Here is a 22,064-nt window from a genome sequence, read left to right as displayed (position 1 = left end):
GGAATCATTGTGTCTTTTTTAACAGAACGCACGTCGGGATGTAAATGTTAAAAAAAAAAATGAGCAAACTAATGCGGCAATAACAATCAAGATAATTATAGTGAACAACGCCCCGAGGACTCTGTTAATAATTTACAAGGCTTCCATGGTCCATTCATTGCTTTTTCTTTTTGAACAGACCTTTCGTTTGGAGTTGTCCGGACAACTTTAAACTGCCCTGCAGATCCTCTTATCCTGCACATTAGTCATACACACGCATTGAAATTCAGCGGTACAAATTTGATTTGGGGATAAAATAATGAAATATGATTTTTTTTTTTTAAAACAAAATGTTGAAAAAACTTCACACGATTGCTTGATTTCACACCTAAATTTTGGATCAATGCGATGTGCATTAATAATACTCGATTGTAGTTAAACTTGTGATTTAATATCACATCTAACAATATTTTCTTTAAAACTATGATTGAAATGTGAGAGTGCACACCTAAGGTTCAGCTTGATTGAAATGTACAAACTGCACACACGTAACGTTGGCTACAAGCAAAGTCACAATTTCATTCGACACAGTTGTTTTAAATTTCCACCTAGCTACAAAAATAAAAATAAAAATTCCAAACAAAACAAAGCCCAAGCTACTCACAAGCCATGACGGTCAGTGTGGAGCAGAGGAAATGTGACTCACGCCCTGAAGAGATCACTTCAAATGAAAATAAGACACATTTTCACATCTATTTCTAACCCCGGGCCATTCATTATTCAGCGAGCCACGCGAATGGGCAAATTAAAATTTCAGCACATTGGAAGTGACCTCTATTGGCAAATGACTCGGAGATTGTAATTGGACTTCTTCATGGAGTCTGCGCAAAATCAGTGTCACTCACACTCAATGCCATTTTCTGCACAGCTTCCACGTGCGTGCGCTTGGCAGACACACATTTGCTTTCTTTGTTTTTGTGGACATAATTCACCAAAATGCACCATCCCGCATGACGTGAAAGTTGTAATATTTTGTGGCATTTAAACACCAATCACGTGTGCCCACGACTCACTCGAAAAACATTGGGCGCGTCGCACAAAAGCAACATGTTTGTGGCCCTTTGTCCCAAAGTGACTGGGGTGTCTCTCTTTTTGGATCAATTGACGGCCCGAGGTTCACACCTTAAAACTGTGCCGTCTCGGGGTCAATCTGCAACGCAAAGAAAGGGCTCTCGGGGGTCTCAGCACTGATGTATGGTCTGAACATTGTATGTGTCGAGAGGTCAGGGGTCACAAGAAGGCCCGCGGACCCCGGTGATTGGTCAGAGTCGGCCGTGTCCCTCGGTTGAACCCTTCATTGTTTGGATGTAGCAGGTAGTGACCAACACTCACACTCCGCGCCGAAGCCGGCCGAGGTCGCCTCGGGAAACAATCTGAGGCGAGGGACGCATTTGACCGTTTCGGTTTAGGTCGAGGGTGCGGAAGGGTCAAGCCGGTGACGAGCCTGGAGCTGAGAAGCGCATTGTGATTGCTGAGGTGTAAAATTGCAGCCGAGCACGTTTAGGAAAAGTCGCGGAGGGAAATGTCTGTAAACATGACGCCCATATTTAAAGAAAAACGAAGGATGCCGCATCATGAACAATACAAGCTAATACTGGAGTAAACCTTTCATTCGATTTAAAGAGTGAAAAATGAATTGCAATTTTTTTTTCGCAGTCTCTAAAATCTGGGACGAAATCATTTAAATAGGACCATGTTTAGATTCCTTAAAAATACACCTAAGTAACCCTAATTATCAGTGCGATGAAACATATACAAATAAATCAAAACTTTAAAAAAAAATAATAATAAATAAATAAATAAAATGAATATGCATGCTCGGCGTTTGTGGCTACATGTTGCGCGCGCAACTCCAACCTCCATTTCAATTGAGCTTAATAACCAAAAACCAACTCAGCTTTACAAGTGAAGTACACATTTATTTCACAGGGACAAATTCAGTCTACACTATAGCCTACACAGCACAGGGGTCACTAGTGAGACCGCACAAACACAAATGTATATTCACAGTTTAGAACAACACGACAACAGACGCGCACGAATCAAACTATTTAGAAGACCTCACGACACGCAGCTGACAAGCAAAAAAAAAAAAAAGTGTCTATAGCTGTAGAAATGCTTTCCTCATTGTGCCTTCATTCATGATTTGTTTATCTATGTACATTACACTGTGGCCATGTCACGTGGATATACATTCAGCACTCGAACACACACCGTGACTACAATGGACCTAAAAAAAAATAATAATCTGCTCATAAATCATAAGTTTCAAGTATATTAGAATTCTTCGTGGAAAATAATTCAAAAAATAAAAAATAAAACAATCCAACAGGAAAGGATTCAAGCTTTTACCTCGCCCATTTGGCCATTTCTAAGTGAAATGCAACACTTTCTTTTGTTTTTGTTTTTGTTTTTTATCCATGTGACTGTGCGTTATCCTTCATTCGTCAAAAAATAAAAAAATAAAAAAAGCAAATCTATGAACTCTTCAGTCGCCGTTGTGGGATTAAAAAAAAGAAAAAGAAAAAAAGTATTTCAAGCTTATGTGAAGACGCGAAAGACGACCGCAGAGTGGAAGGGGACAAAGGGCAAATAACACCAAAATATTCACTCGGTCCGTCTTTTCCCACTTTTGTGTTCTTTGCCATCTCAGTCTCGTTTGGGTTGTTGTTCTTGTTGTTGTTGTTGTTTTTTTTTTCTTGTTTTAATTCGGGCTGGGCCGTGCACTATAGACCCACGGTGCACGGCGTGGGGACAAGCTGCTGGCCTGTTTTAATCTGCTGTTGTTGGGCCCCGGAAGATGACGACGACGACGACGACGACGACGTGGCCGAATTGGAGCGGATCTTGGTGTTGGGCAGCTTGTGCTCCTTCTTCCACTTCATCCGGCGGTTCTGAAACCAGATCTTCACCTGACGCTCGGACAGGCACATGGTGTGCGCGATCTCCACCCGCCTGCGCCGCGTCAGGTAGCGGTTGAAGTGGAACTCCTTCTCCAGCTCCAGAGCCTGCTGGCGGGTGTAGGCAGTGCGGGACCTCTTGGGCACTCCTCCGGCGTAACTGGCATTGACTGGGGTGGAGGTCGAGAGAGGAGGAGGGGGTTTGGGAGTGTGTGTGTGGGGGGGGGGGGGGGTCGCACACAGGCAAACAGGCAGGTGTTAAACAATTCCTATAGATTCCTCTCCAAAACCAATACAGCACCCCTCCAGTTGGACTCTATTTGTTTGCACGTTTGAGACACGTAATGCGCGCACAGGCGTCCAGGGACAGCTCACGCTTCAGAAAGATGAACTAAACAGCGGGGTCGGATATTAACACGTTGGCTCAATTCCAGCGGAGGAGGCAGTTTGGGTTCAAAAGCAACAAAGGCGCATGAGCCCCGACAGACGAACACAGGCAATAAAATTTACGAGGCTCCTTAATTACCGACCCCGCTGCTCTATAGTCGTAAATTGCAGCAGTAAAGTGGCTGCCTGCTCCGAGCGCTGCCTCGATGGCTCCTCCAGGCGCCCGCGCGCGCGTGGACGTGTTTTAACCGTGATGATAACTCACCGGTGCTAACGTGGACCTTTTTCATCCAGGGGTAGACCACCGGCTCTTTGCCTTTCACCGCGCCGGGGTAGACCTCGCCGGCGAGGCTGCAGTCCTTAATCCCCGCCGCGCCCGCGCCGTCCGGGGCCGAGGCGAGGCGCGGTCCGTGGTTCTGAGGCAGCGTTTGCGGCTGCGCTGCGGAGTGGTGCCCGTCGCTGAAATCGTCCAGTCCGGCGGCGGGGACGTTGGTGTAATCGTAGCCCGGTTCCGTGTAGTTGGACCTGGGGTAGGATGGCTCTTCGTGATGGGGGAAGCCCGTGTCTTTTGGCCGCTCGTAGTAGTCCCCCGGGTTGGGGATGTATCCGCCCTGCTGGTATTCGTCGCATGGAGGAAAGGACGGCTCGATATAGTTGGAGTTTATCAAGTAGGAACTCATGGTCATTAATTTGTGAAGTGCAACAATACTAATTTTTATCGCGCTGTCGTTTTTCTGATCTCCACAAAACCCTCCTACTCGCTGTCAAATGTACAAAGTTGTGTGGTCACGTGAGCGCGCCCACCAATCAGCGCGCGTCCTGTGGGCATCATGTAAACAGGAACCAATGGAAAGCATGGCACTGGCACCAGCAGAACCTCTCCGGACTGGCTTACGTAGCTCTTTTCCTCGTTAAATCATATTATATCAAAGCAAAACCAATCGAGGTACTTGTTTTCTGCACGGCGTCAAACTTTTGTGGGCGAGGCTTCAGTCTGCAAAAAAAAAAAAAAAAAAAAAAAAAACTCAACTAAAAAAAAAAAAAAAAAAAAAAAAAGACTAAATATGAGGATTTATTCATAAAATACTCAAGTGAAGGCAGATTTGTGATTATTAACATGCATTTTGCACAATGCTGACTTGCCCTCATAATTTAGTGTAAAACAAACAAACACTTACACTACACTATCATCAACAACACCTTTATGGACGATGAAGCTTGTATCGGACCGCATCACTAGCGGTTACAAAAAATACACAAAAACACCTCGCACGATTGCGTTCACGTACGCATGAAATTCCGTTCATTTCGCCAGTTAAAAAAAAAACAAAACATAAACTTAGCAACCAATGCCGATATGATTCAGATTATTCTGATGTCCTTTCATATCTCAGAAGTCATCAATAAACAGTTTTGAGGATGGATGACGATGATCTTCAAAGCATATGGTGACACCCATTGGCCAAATGTATTCCGAAAGGCTCGCCCAGAAACAATTGCAGACATGCAGCACATATCAGGCAACAAAAGCGGCTGCCAAGCAAAACATCGCACGGAGGCGTTTTGCTCTCAGACAAGTAAGAAGCTGTTGCAGCACAACAGCGTGAAATAGACGCTTACGCGAAAGACAAACTTGTCTGCTTTTGCAACTGTGTCACAAAAAACAACAACACAATGCTTCGTGTCTTTAATATAGCATTGGATTTCACAATGTAAACATCTTGGCATCCAAAAAAACAAAACGATTTAAGCACAAATCTACAATGCCAAAGCTGCTCGTTGCACACGCAGTTCCCAAAATTCAGCATGAAAACTGACAACAAAAGGAAAGTATGGGAACAGCTCACTGTCCGGCTGGCTTCAGAAGATGTCTTTACCTTACAATAATAATCGTAACAATAATAATAATAGCTGGTGAAAGTTTCTGCATGCCTCCAAGTTAAATGTCAGCCACGTTTTTCACTATTTTCATTATATGACGTTGGACTAGCTTCCTAGTTCATTCGATTATATGCATTTTAGCCAGACAAAAAAAACACACACACACGCACGCACACACATTTCGATTCACTGTACAGTCTGCAATAGAAAAAAAAAAAAACCTGTTCTTTTTGTTTTTGTTTGTTTGCAAATCAAGGTTTCTGACCTCGTTGCTGTCCGCGCTGTCGGCCGTCCATGCCGCAGGTGAGACCATTTCGTCCTTCAAGATGCTCCAAGTCCTCAGCGGGGCAGCCTGTCCGCGTCAACAAGGCCTCTGCATGCACAAACAAGCAGCCCAAACTTCAGAAATATTGAAAAGCGTTTCCTTTCTCCCCCATTATGCCCCCACTCCCCCATACCCAAAAAGTCCCCCGTCTCTGTCTTTACTCCCCCAAACAGAGATAACTTCTGCCTGACCCCAAACTGACACAGTTTCCATTTTGTTTCTGATTAATCTTGCCCATTGACAGTCTTTGTTAAACAACAAGGCGTGCCCCCTTCTTCCAAAGGGGCGACATTTTCATATCACTTAGACGCGCTGACCCGCTCTTCACCCCGGACTTGGACTTCTGGCCAACTGTGGATTTGGAGGGACCGCTCATTGCACATCCACGCTCGTTTCCCTCCACGAACGGCGTCATTTACAAAACAAATCCCCCCCTCCTCCCCCCCCCCAAAAAAAAACAAACAACGGGATTTATCTTATTCTCGACAATTTTCTGCACTCATTTCTCATATCTTCTCCTAGATTTTGGCTGCGAAGGACCGATTTGACTCAGTCCGGAAGGGGAATGTTGCAGACTATGGCGCATAAGGTAACGGCGTCATTGAGCTGCACGTGAAATTTACAGCCTGCTGCCATTGGATTGTACAGAGGTCCTGTTTAAATGGGGCTCGGGGCAAGCTCGGCTATTAGCCCCTTTACCCTAAGTTACCGTTGAGTGAAATAATGCACGTACGTCTCTACAGGCCGTTGCACTTGTTGCTATTTGTCATCATGTCGAATCGCCTTCATAAAAATGTCTTAGCGAAGTCTATTGGAGCGAGTTTTTATTAAGAGGCTTGAAAGGTGCGCATTGGGGGGAATTATTATGATTTTGTTGTTAAATCCCCTCCAAATGCATTGAACCAGCCGACTTCTCGTTGAAAATGAAAAGCAAGTAGCAGCCGTGTTGCACAGAATGGCGTTTGTGCGTTGCATCCAAACAAAAGCAGATTACAAGCTTGCGTGGCGCGTGAAGTGAAAGACGAGCGAGAGCGTCGTGTTCCACCCCAAAGGAACATAAAGCGCCGAGGGAAGGTCTGCTGAGGTCGAATACATCACACTGACACCTTACTGTAAATTTAGATTAGGAGTGAAGTGCTGTGGCGATATAGTGACAGATTGCAGGTGGCTCACACAAGGTCTCTTGTCTATACATAATAATAATAATAATGAATATCCCTTCTGCATCCAACGTGCGTGCTGAGGATGGTGGGAAAGGGGGAGGAAAACGTCCTTTACAGAAAACAAAATATGAGGCCGTCTCTCCAGGATTGGCATCGAAAAGATGGACAACGTTCTGGAAACTACGAATGCACAAACCAACCAAAAAAAAAAACACACACACGCACACAAAAAAGAAAAAAAAAAAAGCATTTCAAAAGGTGGCTTGTGCTTGAAATGTGGCAAATATTTTCATGATGCCATCAGGTTCAAATGTGCATCGGATACATAAAGGTTGACTTGTTTGAACCTGTTATAATTGACATTTTATTTTGGAAGTGAAAAATAAAAAAATACAAATCTCATTGCGTGCACTGCTGATTTTTTTGGTCATATAAATTCTCTTGTATAGCCAAAGTCTGTTTTTCATTTTATTAATATAAGAGAGTGATTCATGATCTCGGTCATGTGTTTAGTATTGTGCCTTAGAATATTATGGGTTCTATTTTTTTTTTTTAATAGATAACTTGAGATCTGGGGGGGGGGGGGGGGGGGTAAAACAAAACCTCCTTGAATTTACTTCATTTGAACATGTAGCTCGGTTGCACATGATTAGAATGTGGTAAACTAAAAAATGTATTTTCGAGGGGAATCGAGGAAAATTATGGAAGTTGACCACATTTTCATCGTGCGCAAACGATGTACATGATCAAATTATTTTTTTGTTTATCGGCCAGCAAGGCAATGAATTTTTCTCTTGCATTTTTTTGCAGAAAATTGTCTTTTTCAACTTCACATTTTTAAAAGCAAAAAAAAAAAAACAACTATGGAATTCAGTTCTGTATTTGAATCCCGTCTTTGTGAGCCACCAAAAAAACAAAACAAAACAAAACAAAACATCTGTGCCATTTCTGCTGACCTAAAAGCTTTCTATTCAACATGATCAGATGAGAGAGGCTAAATGATTTTTTAAGGGGTCCAGGGGCTCGGTTTGGGGGGTGTGGTGGGTGGTCAGGGCCTTCCCATTACGCGGTGACCGGGTCGAGAGTATCAATCCTCAAAATGCAAATGCAGCCCCCCCCCCCCGTCCCCAAACATATCAAACGCAATTTATTCAAAGGAAATTCACCAATCAAGCGCGATAATAAAACGCCAGCCACTCAATCTTGTCGCTGGGGACGGCTGGGCCGGGGTGGGTGGGGGCGGGGGTCCCCGCCCTCCCGAACGCGGGGTCACCGTGCATGCAGGGTTCACCTGCAGTGCACACCGCAACATATGTAATTCAAAGCTATTCTGCCTTTTGTGCGGACGAGTCGACGTCGCCATTATGAGGCTGCAGGCATCAAGCTCCGAGGGAACAGATGACGGAGACTTGCTGCTCAACTTTTGACCCCAATTTTTCCTCTCCTCTCTCCTGCTATCTCGCTCTCGTCAGAGGCGGCCCATGGAGACGCGATGCCCCCCCCCCCGAAAAGATTCGAACAATCTCAACGAGCGTCATTTCCATATATTTCATGGAGAGGAAAAAAGCTGCACGCGTCGCGTGGAGGGATGAGATGAAGTGTTCAAGACAAAGGCAGCAAAATATGCAAATAACTGAAAAGCACCAGCCAAAAAATGGCTGCTAAAAGAGGCTGAATGTTGTCTTTGCACAGCATCCGAACTCTATTTTCGTCATGATTCCTATCAGGACAAGGCCGAGGAAGCGTGCTTATTAAGTTGCACGCGCGGTGCCTCCGCTCTGCACACATTTTGGAGGCTGACAGTGAACTTGGCCTAAAGCGAGCTCTGCTGGTGGCTCGGAGAGGATGCAGATTTATCTTGGAGCTGCGGGCTGACCTGCGCATGAACCCCCGGCAGCCTGGCAGCGTGCCGCACAATCATTTGACGTATTGGATGGGATTCTCATTTCTAAAGCCAAGCCCAGCTCTCTTTCTCTGTGTGTGCGTGTCTTGTTTTATTGTCATTGTGTTGGGAGGACAAAGCTCTATAACCTCACCGAATGAGCAATGTGCAATATGCATGGGAAGTATGGCTTGATGAAATTGTTTGGATCAAACGTGGATAAACAGAAACAAAATGGAAAAGCATCCATCTGGTCTGTTGAGAGCTCATCCGAATGAGAGCTTTAGTCTTCATTTATTGGAAGTCGTGTCGATGTAAATAGCCTTTTCTAACACAAAACTGCAAACGAATATTTTAGAGTATAATCGGTACTTTTTCATCGTGTAAGAGGTATTGTCGCCATATAAGACAGGCCCCAATTTCAAAGGAAAATGGGCCTTAAATAACTCCAAATGATTCAAAGGAACTCTTTGTTTTAATACGTTAGTTCCAGTCAACTCTTCTTTACATTGGACTTTTGTGACCACGTTCATCATTTATATGACTTAATTTTATATATATTTTCCATTTGTTTCATGATACACCTTTCCTGTTATCAGTATCTTTGTGCCACGTGGCTCTGCTGTGTTGCAGTAGGCTTTAAGTTATGAAATAGGATTTTCCTTGATGTATTTTTGGTGACTGGTTACCGAAAGGGGTTTCCATTCGGAAGAAATATCGTAAGCCAAAGTCATATTCGAAGGTTTTCTGGTGAGGGGGGAAAAAACCCAACAAAAAAGAAAGAGTCCAGTTGGCGTGTTCCAACCTTTGCAGATGACCATGATGGGCATCACTTAGAAGATAGGCAATGCAAAAGGTTTTAGCGAACATATTGGTATTTGTATTCCTATTGGGACAGTAAATCAAAATTGAGTTGGGCATGAACGAAGAAGGAAAGCAAGAGTAAACATGTCTGCGCATACTATTTCATTGTTTTGTTCTCGAAATCAAGCTACAACGGTGTCTCCAATTCCCTGCGTCACCACAAAGCGAGAGTGACTTTTTCCAAAAGGGACGTGAGGAGGAGGAGGAGGAGGAGGAGGAGGAGGAGGAGGGGGTGGGGGGGGGGGCATTTGAACTTTTCAACCCCAAAGACAAAATGACGTGGCTGACACAAAACGGAATTCCTTTTCAAACGTCTCCCTGCTGCTGTTTGTCCCCGACTTGTGTTTACTTGACACTGTTTACAGCCTAACCCAAATTGGGGGTGCATCCTATGCGTAAAATACAACAAACCTCCCCTCAAAGCCGTCATGGCAGTGCCAATGCGATCAAAACAAGCGTGCACACAACATTCTGGGTCTGCATTGAGCACAGAAAACTTTGTGTCGTGTCCTGCGAATTCTCCAGTGATCAAATAGAGAGAGAGAAAAAAAAAGAACCAGCACATCCTCTAAGACGAGAAGTTAGTGGGTGGAAATGGACGCAGAGATAATTATCCAACATGCAAAAATGGATTATGAGTCGCACCACAGATGGAGGGAAACAAGTTACACGGGGAAGGAAGCAATTAAATGGCCATGAGCCGGACCAAACCCTGCCTGCAACATCTGCCCAGACCACAATTCAGCACAGCACCACTCACAAATTAGCGTAATGGACTCATTGGGAAAGATAGCGAGAGAGCGCATCCAATAATCAAACTATTTAACACAGGCTCGCTTGTTCTCGCAGAAACTCACCCGGAGAGGCGCTCGTCATCCCGGCCATGCAAGGCAGCGTCCGGCCCGGTCCGGCCCGGTCCGGCCCGGTCCGGCCCGGTCCGCTCAAGCGGACTGAGCCCAAGTGGCGCTCTGTTCTGGTCAAGTCACGCTTCTCAAATGGCTGCAAAAGGCAGAGTCAGACCAAGCCTCGTCGTCAGTGCGATTATATGTTATGTGCAATATACTGTCAACTCCCCAAAACCATAAAACTTACTTTAATGGCCACCACGTGACCGTTTACGGCCAGTGAGCCTATCTGGACGCGCTCCGGATGATTTTTACGATCTAATTCATAGACAAACGCCCCCCCACCCCCCCACCCCACCCTCCCCATTCATTTAGCACCCAAATGTCAAAGAGGCAGAAAGGGGCCTAATAAAGTTTACAGCTTGAAAAGTCGAGCTGATGCTGCGAGAGGTGGGGAAAAGCCACTTTGCGCGCCCCTGATGAGGAACCCAAACGCGCAACAAAACTACGAGGAAGGTGAGTAAACAAACAAAAACCAAAAATACTTTCATTCGTTTTAAAACCCGGTGACTTTCATTCAAACTTCAGGAAGCTTTCATAAATATTTGACCAGAGATGCAAAAAATAAATAAATAAATATATATATATATATATATAGATAGATAGATATTAATAAAATAACGTGTCCCATATCGCTAAGGAACACAGCACAAAATAATGCAGTTCCAGTAAAAAGTTTATTATAATTATCATGATGAACAGCAACAATGCCTTTTACAGTACATTCTTGACTTCCAGTCTTTTAAAAAACAGTTACACACACAAAAAAAAAAAAAAAAAAAAAAAAAAAAGCTTAACGCCACGGGGGTCATACACAATGCAGATTTTTTAAAAAGGCAAATAAGGAAAAACATTTTTAAAAGCCTTATGTCTTAAGCTGCAAAAACAATTACAAATATAATGCGGAGTTGTACTGTACACGCAAGACTTGAGCTGACACGCATAAAAATCACTTTGCAGAATTCGGGAGGCTTTTTTTGTCTTGTTTTGAAATCTCAATTGAACACAATATACACGACACAAATAAATACAATACACAATATACTGGAGGTACACAGAAAACGTAGCTAAACAAGTAAGCTGGGACTTGAGTGTACATTGAGTGCATTCGCTGGTTAATAGGTAGCATTTTCTTTCTCCCTTTTTTTTTCCTTCCTGAACAAGAAATAATTTAAACCAACATTTATTCGTTTTCTCTAAATCTAGACCGAACTGTACATTTCAGATGGAGTATTTTAGCACTAAATGAAAAGAATGTTGGCTATAGTGTCGGATGCTCCTGGTGGCGTCACGTCTTTGCACCCACATAAGAGGAAGTTGATATGACATAACTTTTATTTTTGTATCACTCCTTATCAGGGGTGATGGTGAGTGGGTGGGCTGAGTGGGTGGGGTTGAGTGTAATCAAGGCCTGTAGCCTCCCGCGCCTGCAGCCATGCTCATGCTCTTCAGCTTGTTGTCCTTCTTCCACTTCATCCTGCGGTTCTGGAACCAGATTTTGATCTGTCTCTCCGAGAGGCACAAGGCGTGCGCGATCTCGATCCTCCGCCTGCGGGTCAGGTAGCGGTTGAAGTGGAACTCCTTCTCCAGCTCCAGGGTCTGGTAGCGGGTGTAGGCGGTCCGGGCACGCTTGCCCTCTGGTCCTGACAAATCTTGTGTCGAGTGAAAAATAAAATTGCAAAAAAAGCAGATTTAGACAGAGGATGAGAAAATGTGTGCAGCAAAATGATTTTGAACGTGTTAGAGGATATTTACAGAAATGCTGAAAGGGCTTTAACGTCATTTCAAAATATAACCTTCAATTAGAGAATACATGTGCAACAAACTTTTTTTTGTTTTTTAAATCATGGACGCTCGCAGGTTCAATGTTTCAAAATAAAAAGCCATATCAAAAAAGACTGCCATAAAATTCGAGCTTCTAAGCTTTTTGCGTGTATTTTTGAATGGCAATTGAATCCGCAAATAAGAGGCCCATCCTATTATGGGAGCGTCTAAAATATATATATATATATATATATATATATATATATATATATATATATATATATATATATATATGGAATGGTGACATCCACCAAATTAAACTGGAATCTTGCACAATGTTGACTTTTGTGTAGCCTCTCAAAACAAAGATAAAATGCTCCAAATGTTTAGTTTAGTTTTTTGGGGGGGTGGGGGTCTTGTCATGTCCAATAATGACGTAGAGTTTTGAGAAAAGGCTCATATTTTAGGGGAAAAGATCCTGAACAATGTTGACTTTTGCGTGCGCAGACTGTCCGAATCAAGAATGTGTTGCGAAGTGTGGCTTTTCCGTGACGACGATAGCAACATGCCCCACATACAGTAGACATTTTCTTTGAGAAATGAACTTTACCGTGGTTTATGTGCAGCTTCCTCATCCAGGGGTATATCTGTGGCTGGGTCGGGTCGCTGGCGTTCTGTGGCGTGCCGGGTGCACTCCCCGTGGGTTTTTCCTCGTCCAGAGGGGACCCTTTGGGCGCACAGTCCCGGTTGTGCAGCAGAGTGCCCCCGCCGGAGCCGGAGCACGCGCTGGGGAGTGAGTTTTTCACGGCTCGGTGAGACTGGGTCCGAGACTCGGTGCAGACCTGCGTGGAGCCGGCCACCGAGGACGAGCAGGGGATCGGGATCGGGATCGGGATCGGGATCGGGTCGGCCGCGGGGGACAGAGCCGAGCCGGCGGCGCTGCCGGCGGCGGGCTGCGCGTACCCGACGGGCTCCACCGAGGGGGTGGCGGCCGCCGAGTGGCTCGGGGAGAAGGCGGCCGTCCGCTCGCTGCCCGCAAAGTGTCCGGTCGCGGGCCGGCCCACGGTTAGGTCCATCCCGTTGTAGCCATAGCCGCCGTACCTGCCGGAGTGCATGGCGGTGGAGTCTCTGTATTGCTCGTCCGCCGAACTATGCTCGCCATAATTATGTAACTGGAAGTCCGCGCCATTGGGATAGCGACCGCAGAATGAGTTCACAAAATAGGAGCTCATTTGTTGACAAGTCCTCCGCTCGCTGCGTATTGATGCTCTTTTGTTGTTATTATTGCAAGGGGAGAAAAAGCATCAAGCGCGCGTGCTTGATTTGTGGCTCGGATGGTTTAGCGCGTCCTATTGCAGCCTTGCACAATTTATGATGAATTATGGAAATGAGTGGGCCATGGACTTGATTCTCTCTTACGTAGGCACCCAAATATGGGGTACGGCGGAGCATCACGTGCTTTTGTTGACCAGTCGTAAATCCTGCTCGGTGACCTCCGGAGGTAAACTCGCGCAGGGGTGGGGATGAGGAGGACTCCGCGGCTGAGGGCGAACTTTGCGTTGTCGTGGTGCGCCATCCTCTGGCGCAACTGTTGCACTGACTCTGCGAGCGGGGTCATCGGGAGGTTAACGAGCATTGCGGCAAAAAACGCGGACGCGCGGCTTGGAAACAATGCGAGCGCAGTCGGCGTGCTGGGAGTGCAATATGCGCTAAAGGCTCGCGAGCACCGAGAAGCGAAGCGCAGACCTGCGATGCGTTTTATGGAGGCCATGAGTGCAAATTGGGAACTTCAGAGAATCAAAGCCATTCTGTGTACATTTTGCACTCATCAATATGATGATCCTAATGAATGTTTGGGGGGGAAAGCGCCAAAACGAGCAATAAGATGCAATTTCGTGCGATTTGACATGGATTCCGCATTTCCATCATTTTTTTAACCTCGTGAGAATATTATTTATTTGGACAAAATGGTTGTTAGTGTAAAAATATGAATTAAGTGTATAACAGTCATATTGGAACCTTACCCCCCCCCAAATAGATATTACAAAACCAATATGTAAAGCTGTTCAAGGTATTCACACAAATGATTACAGATAAATACTATCATCTAATCTTTGAGATGATTGTACATTTGCTGATAATTTCGTCAAGTAAAAACAAGAGGCGGGGTGCACCCTGAACTGGTCGCCAGCCAATCGCAGGGCCCAGTACCCCACCGTGACGTCACGACATGGGACAATACAATTTATAACAGTCAAGACCATTTCAAAAAAAATGTACACAGTAGAGAAAAACTGGACAGTTGACATTTAAAAAAAAAAAAAAAAAGAGACACAGACTGTTTTACTTTCGCTCTCTGTGACACTTTTGCTATTTTATTGCTCAAATGGGCCTATTTGTCCTTTTGGGGAAAAAAGATGTGAAAATGTATTTTTCTATGCATTTTATCAATGAATCTTTCCTGCTACAATATATAACTACAGCATCTGTCCACCTTTAATTCAAACAAGTTTCTAAAACGTTAAACCGCGTACAAGTGAGCAATGAAAAGCAGACAAAAAGCGTGGCTGCCGAAACGAAATATAAAAAAAGCATGGCAGCGACTCCGTTTGGTCACATGCAGACTTGTGGAATTTTTATGGCACCCCTTGCCTCTTTGTGAGCTTGCCAAGAGGGTTTTGGGTTCACGCTTCCTCACCCCAGAGCAGCTATTTGCCTCGCTTGTGCACAGCCCAGAGATACAGTGAGAAAATAACGTGCATACTATGTAGCCTGGTCTTGAATAATCCCCAGTAGATCCCCCCCCCCCCCCCCCAAAAAAAAAAAAAGCTACAGGAGATGTTGATTCGTCCGCGCGTGATTGACACTAAAATGTGTTCATGTGTTTCCTACAACAGCTGATTTATGACGGGCCAATGGCAACAAAGCTCCCACGAAACCATTTCCCCACAGGTCGAGACAAGGACACACCCAGGAGCTAAAAAGCGGCCCGTGGAGGGGAAAGAAAAACAAAAAAAACACAGGAGTGAGTGGTGGTCGTGAAGGGGGGGACTGCAGTGCACTCTGCAGGCTCCACACACATTAACACGCATTGGGGGCGGGTGGGTGGTGGTTAGGGTTACATCGTCGTTTGAACTCAATTAACCACAACACAAATGCAACAAAAATAGAACGAGCATAATTTCTGTTTACTTCTGAAAATGTTTTAGAATTTGACGGTAATTTGGAATCTGAATGAAAAGATATTCAATTGCGTCTGCTTGATTTGTACTTTACACTTATTTTTGCACTTTAATATTGCAAATAAAATCTACTTTCGATGGAAAAAAAAGACAATACAAAAAATAATCAAAAATAAAACTACAAAGTCACATTGAAATGCACATTTTGCATTAACTTTTACTCCAGTTTTCATTTTAGCTCTCTGCATCATTTGCACAATTCGATTGAATTTGGTCAGCATTGCACAATTAACATTGCTAATAATTATGACTCTCTATTTCTATATTACTGTACGTCCTGAAAGTACGTTTTCGCGAAAAGTACTTACCGGAGTCAAATTCTCTTTGAGTTTTAACATACTAGGCCTATAAAGATGCTTCTGATATGAGTCAACAGTCAGGCATGTCATGGATTCTGCACCATCTGGGACGTATGCAGTTTAAAGAAAAAAAAAAAAAAAAAAAAACTTGTTAGATCTATTGTGTAAGCGCACGCGCACTCCCGCCGAGCCCCAAACTTCAAACACATATTTCCCCTGGAATAGAGGTCAACGTGCCAATGTTTCCCCCCTCGGACATTTTGAGACGAGCGCCGCAAAGGCGCGTTTATGGTGAGCGGCCACACGGGGGAGACAAAAAGCCCTCGTGGCTCCACGACGGCGACCGCTGAAGCCCAACCCAGTTTCAAGTCAACAACAAATAACCACAAGCCGAGCGATGCGAAGGACAAACGAAGGGGAGAGCAATCATATCATATCATATCATATCATATCATATCTTTTTGGGGGGGGGGGGGAATGATCAGATTCAGAGTCAAACATCAACCACCAATAGAGAGCATTAACAAATAAAGCGTAACAATATGGCTACTGATATGCTGTTGCAGGTGGAGGAAATGAATATTTGAGCCGTCTTACCTATTCTGGACAGTCCCAGAACGCAAGACTTGGCAGGTGTCCCGATGGAACCGGGGGGTCCCGGGGTGAGGGTGGGCCGGGACGGGGGCACCCAGTGACGCCCCGGGTCTCCTTGCACACATCTTGCCAAAACCATCCAGTCACGTCTGAAAGAAAGCTTCTGTGGCATCCAATCCTCCAAAATGGGGGGAGAGAGAGAAAAACAAGGTTGAGGCTTAAGGAGGGCGCCGGTGAAACCATCCGTGTGGGAGCTGGAGCCTGTTTAATGAAAGGCTGCTCTATTCCTCGATTGGAAATTATATATAAAAAGTTCATGTTCACTGCTCCTGACCACGTGAAGAGCCGCGGCCAATGGGAGGCCGAGCTGGCTCGTAAAGCCGGATTGCCATGTTGTAAATTTTCATAAACAACAACGGATTTATGGCCCGCTGCTGGGAGGACGAAGGGAGGGAGGAAGAGATGGAATGGGGGTGTACAAAGGAGGGAGAGAGCGAGCAGGTCACCGTCAGGCGCCATCTTAGTGAGGGAAGAGGGCAATGCAGAGTTCAACAGTAAATTCTCCTCCTCGTGCAGCTCGCCTCGTCTCGCATCTTCACAGTTCCCATTTTCACCCCCCCGAGCCAAATGTCGGCCGAAGCCGCAAACGTTCTGCGCGTCATTTCAGCCACAAATATGTACAAACAAAAACCAAAGCAATCTTATTATTATAGCTGCAATTACACAATCGCCGCAAATGTGAACACACTTTTCCTTTCCTTTTCCTCTATGTAATTAAAGCACAACCAAATATTATATTATAACTATGATTTGTGCATTTTGAATGATATGCTGTCACACTAACAATAACCTCATAGGACGCAGTTTCATTGAAGCTCACTGATATAACACTGAATTGCCGTTAATATAAAATGCATAAATGTCAGGTCGTTTATAGATGTAAGCTTAATAGAAACAAATCACCGATGCAGTAAATTGAGATTAACAACATGCTTGCATTGGATTTTGCCTGTGTGTGTGTGTGTGTGTGACAATTTTCGGTGTAAAAAATGAAATTAAAGTGGTCCTCCTTGAGTCTAAAAATAAGGCACATATACCGTGTGTGTGTGTGTGTGTGTGTGTGTTTCTTTTTCAAGGATATCGATTGGCGAGTCTAATCAGTATGTTGTTGTTGCACGTTTGTTGAGTTTCTAAATGAGAATATTGAATTTGTGTACGTGTGATGTATGGGGTAGTTGCTTCAAAATAACATGCTTCGTTTTTTAATTCGTGGCCACAGAATTTGCATTAAAAAAAAAATTTTTTATTTTTTTTTAAATAACACTCCAAAAGGAACTCACAACAGAATTCCCTTGAAGATGTGTTATTTAATACATTTGCATAATAGTTCCGTGACAATCGCATCGGTGTGTTTTATGGCGTCTATTCTGAAGCTGGTTTGATTCTCATATGCGCTTCTGTTGCAGTGAGTCTTGCCTCCTGACGGTTCTGCGCAGCCACCGACAGTCTGGCTCGGATCAGTCCTCCTGGCGCATCCTGCGGTTCTGCAATCAGTTTTGAACCGGGCTGCCTCTGACAGCTGGAAAGGCTCGTTTGGACCTGCATGAAGACAAAATACACGAGTTGTATATAGTATACCTTGTAAAAAAATTAGAAAAAAAAAAAAATATATATATATATATATATATTTTTTTTTTTTTTTTTTTTTTTTTTGTGTGTGTTAACTTTGACAATAAATAAAATAAGCCATGCTGGAAATGATCAAAACAAGGGTCATTGTTTTCGGATTTCAGTTCATTTAAACACGCATGCACATGCATCTGAACACATCCACGGATTTCATTCAAGCCAACTCAAAATAAAACCAAATCTTCACCTCGCCTGCAGTGTAAATGCACCTGACCGATATGCGACCGACAGTATTGGAAGGTTATTGATTGGACAACGAAAGGAACGCGTTGGAAACATCCCTGCAGCCATTCTCCGCGGAGTGCAGGCCCAATTAGAAAGTATAGCTGCAGAGTGCGGGAGAGCATGATTTACACAAAAGGTCACTTTTTTTTTTTTTTTTTTTTTTTTTTTTTTAACAACCACAAAGGGGATAAGAGGCTATGAGAGTAATAGGAGTGCACAGAACCCCCCACCCCCCAACGGCAAGTTCTATTGGTGCTGAACACAGAGGCGCTGACCAAATGAATTTATGGCTGCAAAAGTCATTAGTTGCGCAATAAAAGTTTTACGATTCCTCCCTTGCAACACCAGCGGCTTCACGAAATTAATTGAAACAGCAATGGTTAGGCTAAGTATCCTTGTGTTGTGGGAAGAAAAGAGAATCACACTTGGAGTCAGTAGCACATACCCGCTGTTTGCATCCGGTGTTGTTTATCCGGGCGGCGAGGTGCGGCAGGCTGCCGGGGCCGGATGGGAGCAGCTGTCGGGGAGCACGAGGCGGCTGTGGACAAACGGGCTGGCTGGCTGGCTGGCTGGCTGCGAGTCCTGGCCGTCTACAGCCCGCCTGGGCCGGACTTGGGCCGGGCCTCCGGACGGGACGGCACCGATCTCGAGCAGGGCCATCGTCCACTCGAGTGGATTCTGGCTCTTATACTGCAAATGTCTCGGGTGTGTTTGAAAACAGACAACCTGTACACCGCCTTATATTGACCAAGAAGACCATCCGCATCATAAGAAATATTTTCTTCCTGTCTGATTTGTTGGTCCAGAATCCTCAGTGTCGTTTTTACGAGGTTGCGTGATATATGACAGCAATACAGCCTAGATTTACACCAAACACCATTTTGACCGTGCACCCAGGAACTCAGCCACGTGACTCCGGCCTGCCTGCTCTCAGCCAACCGGGAGGCAGATATGAAATCGATCGCGGCGCAGGCTGCAGACCGGCATTAACGCGCTTTATGCTCATTAAGCACGAGGCGTGCTATGTTCATCAAAAACTACATTTGAACATTGGACACAACTTTTAACACTCATTGGAAAATGCTCAATTAAAAAAAAAAAAAAAAGTATTAATATAGGCTAAATGTATACAGTATTTTTGAAACATCCATCCATCCATATCGTTGATGAACAGTGCATTTATCAATCTGTGATATTTCCAAAACATTTGAAAATCTTGTCATAGTTTTTTTTCCGTACTTATATTCGTTTTTCATTTCATTGTTACTTCGATCTTGCATGTAATGCGTGTAATCAATTTTAAGGTATTTGCCGTTACACACACACACACACACACACAAAGGTTCTAGACGCTACCCAAATGTGGTTCTTTGGCTTGTGCACTGGAGAACCGCTTTTTGGTACCATTTAGCACCCATTCATAGCGGTTCTATAGAACCAACTATTGTCCGACCATTAGCACCAAACAAGAGCCAAATTAATAGTTCTTGCATTTTGGATATGAATCCTGATGTTCTTAAATTGACAATACGTTGGAAAATCATGCTATATACATATCTCACATTTCTTACAAAAATAACAAATACAAATACTATAACAAAACCGTCAAAAACGCCAGTGGCGCAATATAAAAGCTCTAAAACACCTTTATTTTTGAGAGTGTAACTATTAAGACATTTGGTCTCAATATTAATCCAAGAATAAATATTTTTAATTAAAGTGTATGATTGTTTCCCAACAATATTTGACACACAACAGTCCTACTACATATTAGTTTGGGACTATATTGCAGCAACTATAATAATGAACAATTGTACATCTTTTCTAACAGTGGATATTTTATGACACGGGTTGAATAGTATTTTGAAATAGTGTCAGTGATGTTCAACGTCATTAAAAACACATTCAACAACTGCACGTCAAGTCTTTTGACTAGTGCACGTCCACAGACTGTTAAAAAGCTGTGAAATTGTTGGGCTGAACTCTTACAAATGTTACGAGAGTATTCCACGGTGCAGGTTGCACACGTGTTCGAAAGGACTCGAGGGGGGTGTTGTGGAACAGTGTCGCCACCTGCTGGAAAAGGAGGAGAAGGTCGCCGATGCAGACATTTCGTCGGTTTTCGACAGCAATACTGCATATTAAGCTGCACTCGGATTTATTGGAGATAACATTTATTACTCCCACATTGGTGAAACTTGTAGGTTTAGTTAAGTCGTAGTTCGCGTTCCAAGTTTACTGAGAATCCCGTTTTAAAAGCTCCACCTTTCCAGTTGGAGTGTGTTGTTTTGATACTTCATTAACATTTGTGATCGTCCCGGACAGAATTTGTAAGGCGTGCCATTCTTTAAAGAAAACGACTGATGAGACAAAATCAATTTACATTAGTTACAATAGGAGTGAAATAATAGCACGATCATTTAACAAAATGGAGCAATAAAGAAAATAAGATGGCCCCCGTTCTGTCATTTTCCCAAAATAGGAGCAGATATTTGACAAATTCTGCCAGGGTATATAAATTTATGAGCACAAGTGTCTATATAGACACGCCTCGGGGGAAAAAAAAAAAAAATTAAGACACCACTGAAAATGATTAGTTGGTGCCAACGAATGAGATGATGCAAAGAAAGTCAAAAGGCGTTTGTCATTTTCTGAGTCGCATTGACGCCAAAGGCCATGAATTTTGAAGTCGATCTTTATCTTTTGTTTCATGTTGAACGTAAGACGGAACGTTATGCTGCCCTCTTGCACCACTTGTACAAATGCTAGCATAGTTGAACTATTTATTACCATAATCCAAGAGGCAACCTTAATCCCCCCCCCCCCCTGCTTAGATGAGTTTCCAATTTCCCTGAATTCCTCTCCACTAATTAATACTCGTCTTTTAATTTGCGTTTTGAACATTGCTGCTGCGACCTAATTCGCCTCAGTACCTAGCTTGCAGTGATCTCCTTTCTTCCCCCAAACCGCCGCAGAATTCTATGATATCCCTTAATATAGTCCACATGCATGCATATACGTGCACAGGGGCGCTAGTGCGTGCGTTTATGGCCGTCTCGCCGCGGTGCAATGGGGTGCAGAGGGCGGAAGGTTCCCAGGTGGAAACAAAGGCTGCGTCCAAATGACCGTGAGTCGTGCATGCGCGTCCCCGTTGGGAAGACTCCAATAAACCTGATCATTTCCGCTCGGCCTTTTGTCCAGAACCAAAGAGAAGGAAAAACAAATGGGTGCCATTCTGGAAACGGCCTAATTGTGTCTGGACGGCCATAAAGCCATTAAAAGTGGAATGCCAGACAGTATAGGAGAGCAGGCGGTTTATTGCGCTGTCTCTCGCCGAGTCTTTGAAGTGCGGGTCCATCTGCGTCCCCCCTAAGCGCGTCACAACACACTCGAGTCTCCGGCTTCAAATTCGGCCCGGAACGTCCCCAACGTTGGTTTTTTCTCTCCATCACGCCGAAAAGATCAAGCGTCCGAGTCGCCGTCAGCGATCACGTGCCAAATATTTCTCTTCGTGTACAGACGTGAACGCGCCGCCGTGTTTGGAAAAAAATGCATTTATTCCTTGCGTGGCGATGTCCTGATTTCGTCCAATTAAAAAGGCATCGTCGTTTGCCCCCCCCCCCCCGTAAAACAGAAAGGCTTTCTTCATGCCTCCGTGTCTTTTTCTTGTTTTGTGTCCGCTTGCCTCGCAGCGCTTTGCACCCCATAAAATGTTATAGCGGTAATTGTCTTTTACGGCTGTATAGAGCCATCAACATCCTCTGCCGTGACGCCCCGCACTCTATACTCCAACGCGGTATGCTCATATTTGTTCGGGTTCGGAATACATCCGTGTGTTTGTCAACAACAACAGATGCTTTTTTTTTTTTTTTTTTTTCCCCGCCCGCAAAAGAATAAACATTTAA

At 44.3% G+C, this 22,064-nt stretch overlaps 2 protein-coding genes across 5 annotated transcripts; both read right to left on the bottom strand.

Annotated features, from left to right (window-relative positions):
* Window positions 1-1,937: 1,937 nt before the first annotated feature.
* Window positions 1,938-21,925, bottom strand: hoxa4a (homeobox A4a). 4 transcript variants are annotated; one of them, XM_061759166.1, is made up of 6 exons: window positions 18,605-21,925; window positions 16,249-17,844; window positions 10,299-10,440; window positions 5,473-5,580; window positions 3,592-3,940; window positions 1,938-3,109 (listed from the first exon to the last, which is right to left on the bottom strand). In XM_061759166.1, the coding sequence occupies exons 4-6, from the start codon at window positions 5,518-5,520 to the stop codon at window positions 2,766-2,768; spliced, it is 741 nt and encodes a 246-aa protein (XP_061615150.1). In that variant the 5' UTR covers window positions 5,521-5,580; window positions 10,299-10,440; window positions 16,249-17,844; window positions 18,605-21,925; the 3' UTR covers window positions 1,938-2,765. The 4 variants fall into 4 exon arrangements, with proteins under 4 accessions (XP_061615150.1, XP_061615152.1, XP_061615151.1 ...); XM_061759168.1 differs by having other exon boundaries at window positions 3,592-3,937; XM_061759167.1 differs by lacking the exon at window positions 10,299-10,440.
* Window positions 11,142-14,905, bottom strand: LOC133470615 (homeobox protein Hox-A5-like). Its single transcript, XM_061759163.1, has 2 exons — window positions 12,721-14,905; window positions 11,142-11,998 (listed from the first exon to the last, which is right to left on the bottom strand). Exons 1-2 carry the CDS (start codon window positions 13,340-13,342, stop codon window positions 11,751-11,753), a joined length of 870 nt encoding a protein of 289 aa, XP_061615147.1. The 5' UTR covers window positions 13,343-14,905; the 3' UTR covers window positions 11,142-11,750.
* Window positions 21,926-22,064: the final 139 nt, after the last annotated feature.

The sequence above is a fragment of the Phyllopteryx taeniolatus genome, chromosome 21, assembly GCF_024500385.1.
Source record: "Phyllopteryx taeniolatus isolate TA_2022b chromosome 21, UOR_Ptae_1.2, whole genome shotgun sequence".
In the NCBI taxonomy this organism is placed as follows: Eukaryota; Metazoa; Chordata; class Actinopteri; order Syngnathiformes; family Syngnathidae; genus Phyllopteryx; species Phyllopteryx taeniolatus.
The sequence above is the reverse complement of the archived record's forward strand: the minus strand, read 5'-3'. Positions and strand labels throughout refer to the sequence as shown.

Bases quoted from the DNA above. Each gene is read 5' to 3' on its own strand.
- hoxa4a (XM_061759165.1), bottom strand. From the start codon at position 4,012: ATGACCATGAGTTCCTACTTGATAAACTCCAACTATATCGAGCCGTCC. The intron at 3,110-3,591 runs GTGAGTTATCAT...CCTCCACCCCAG, and splicing joins AAAGGTCCACGTTAGCACCG to TCAATGCCAGTTACGCCGGA.
- LOC133470615 (XM_061759163.1), bottom strand. From the start codon at position 13,342: ATGAGCTCCTATTTTGTGAACTCATTCTGCGGTCGCTATCCCAATGGC. The intron at 11,999-12,720 runs GTAAAGTTCATT...ACTCGACACAAG, and splicing joins GAAGCTGCACATAAACCACG to ATTTGTCAGGACCAGAGGGC.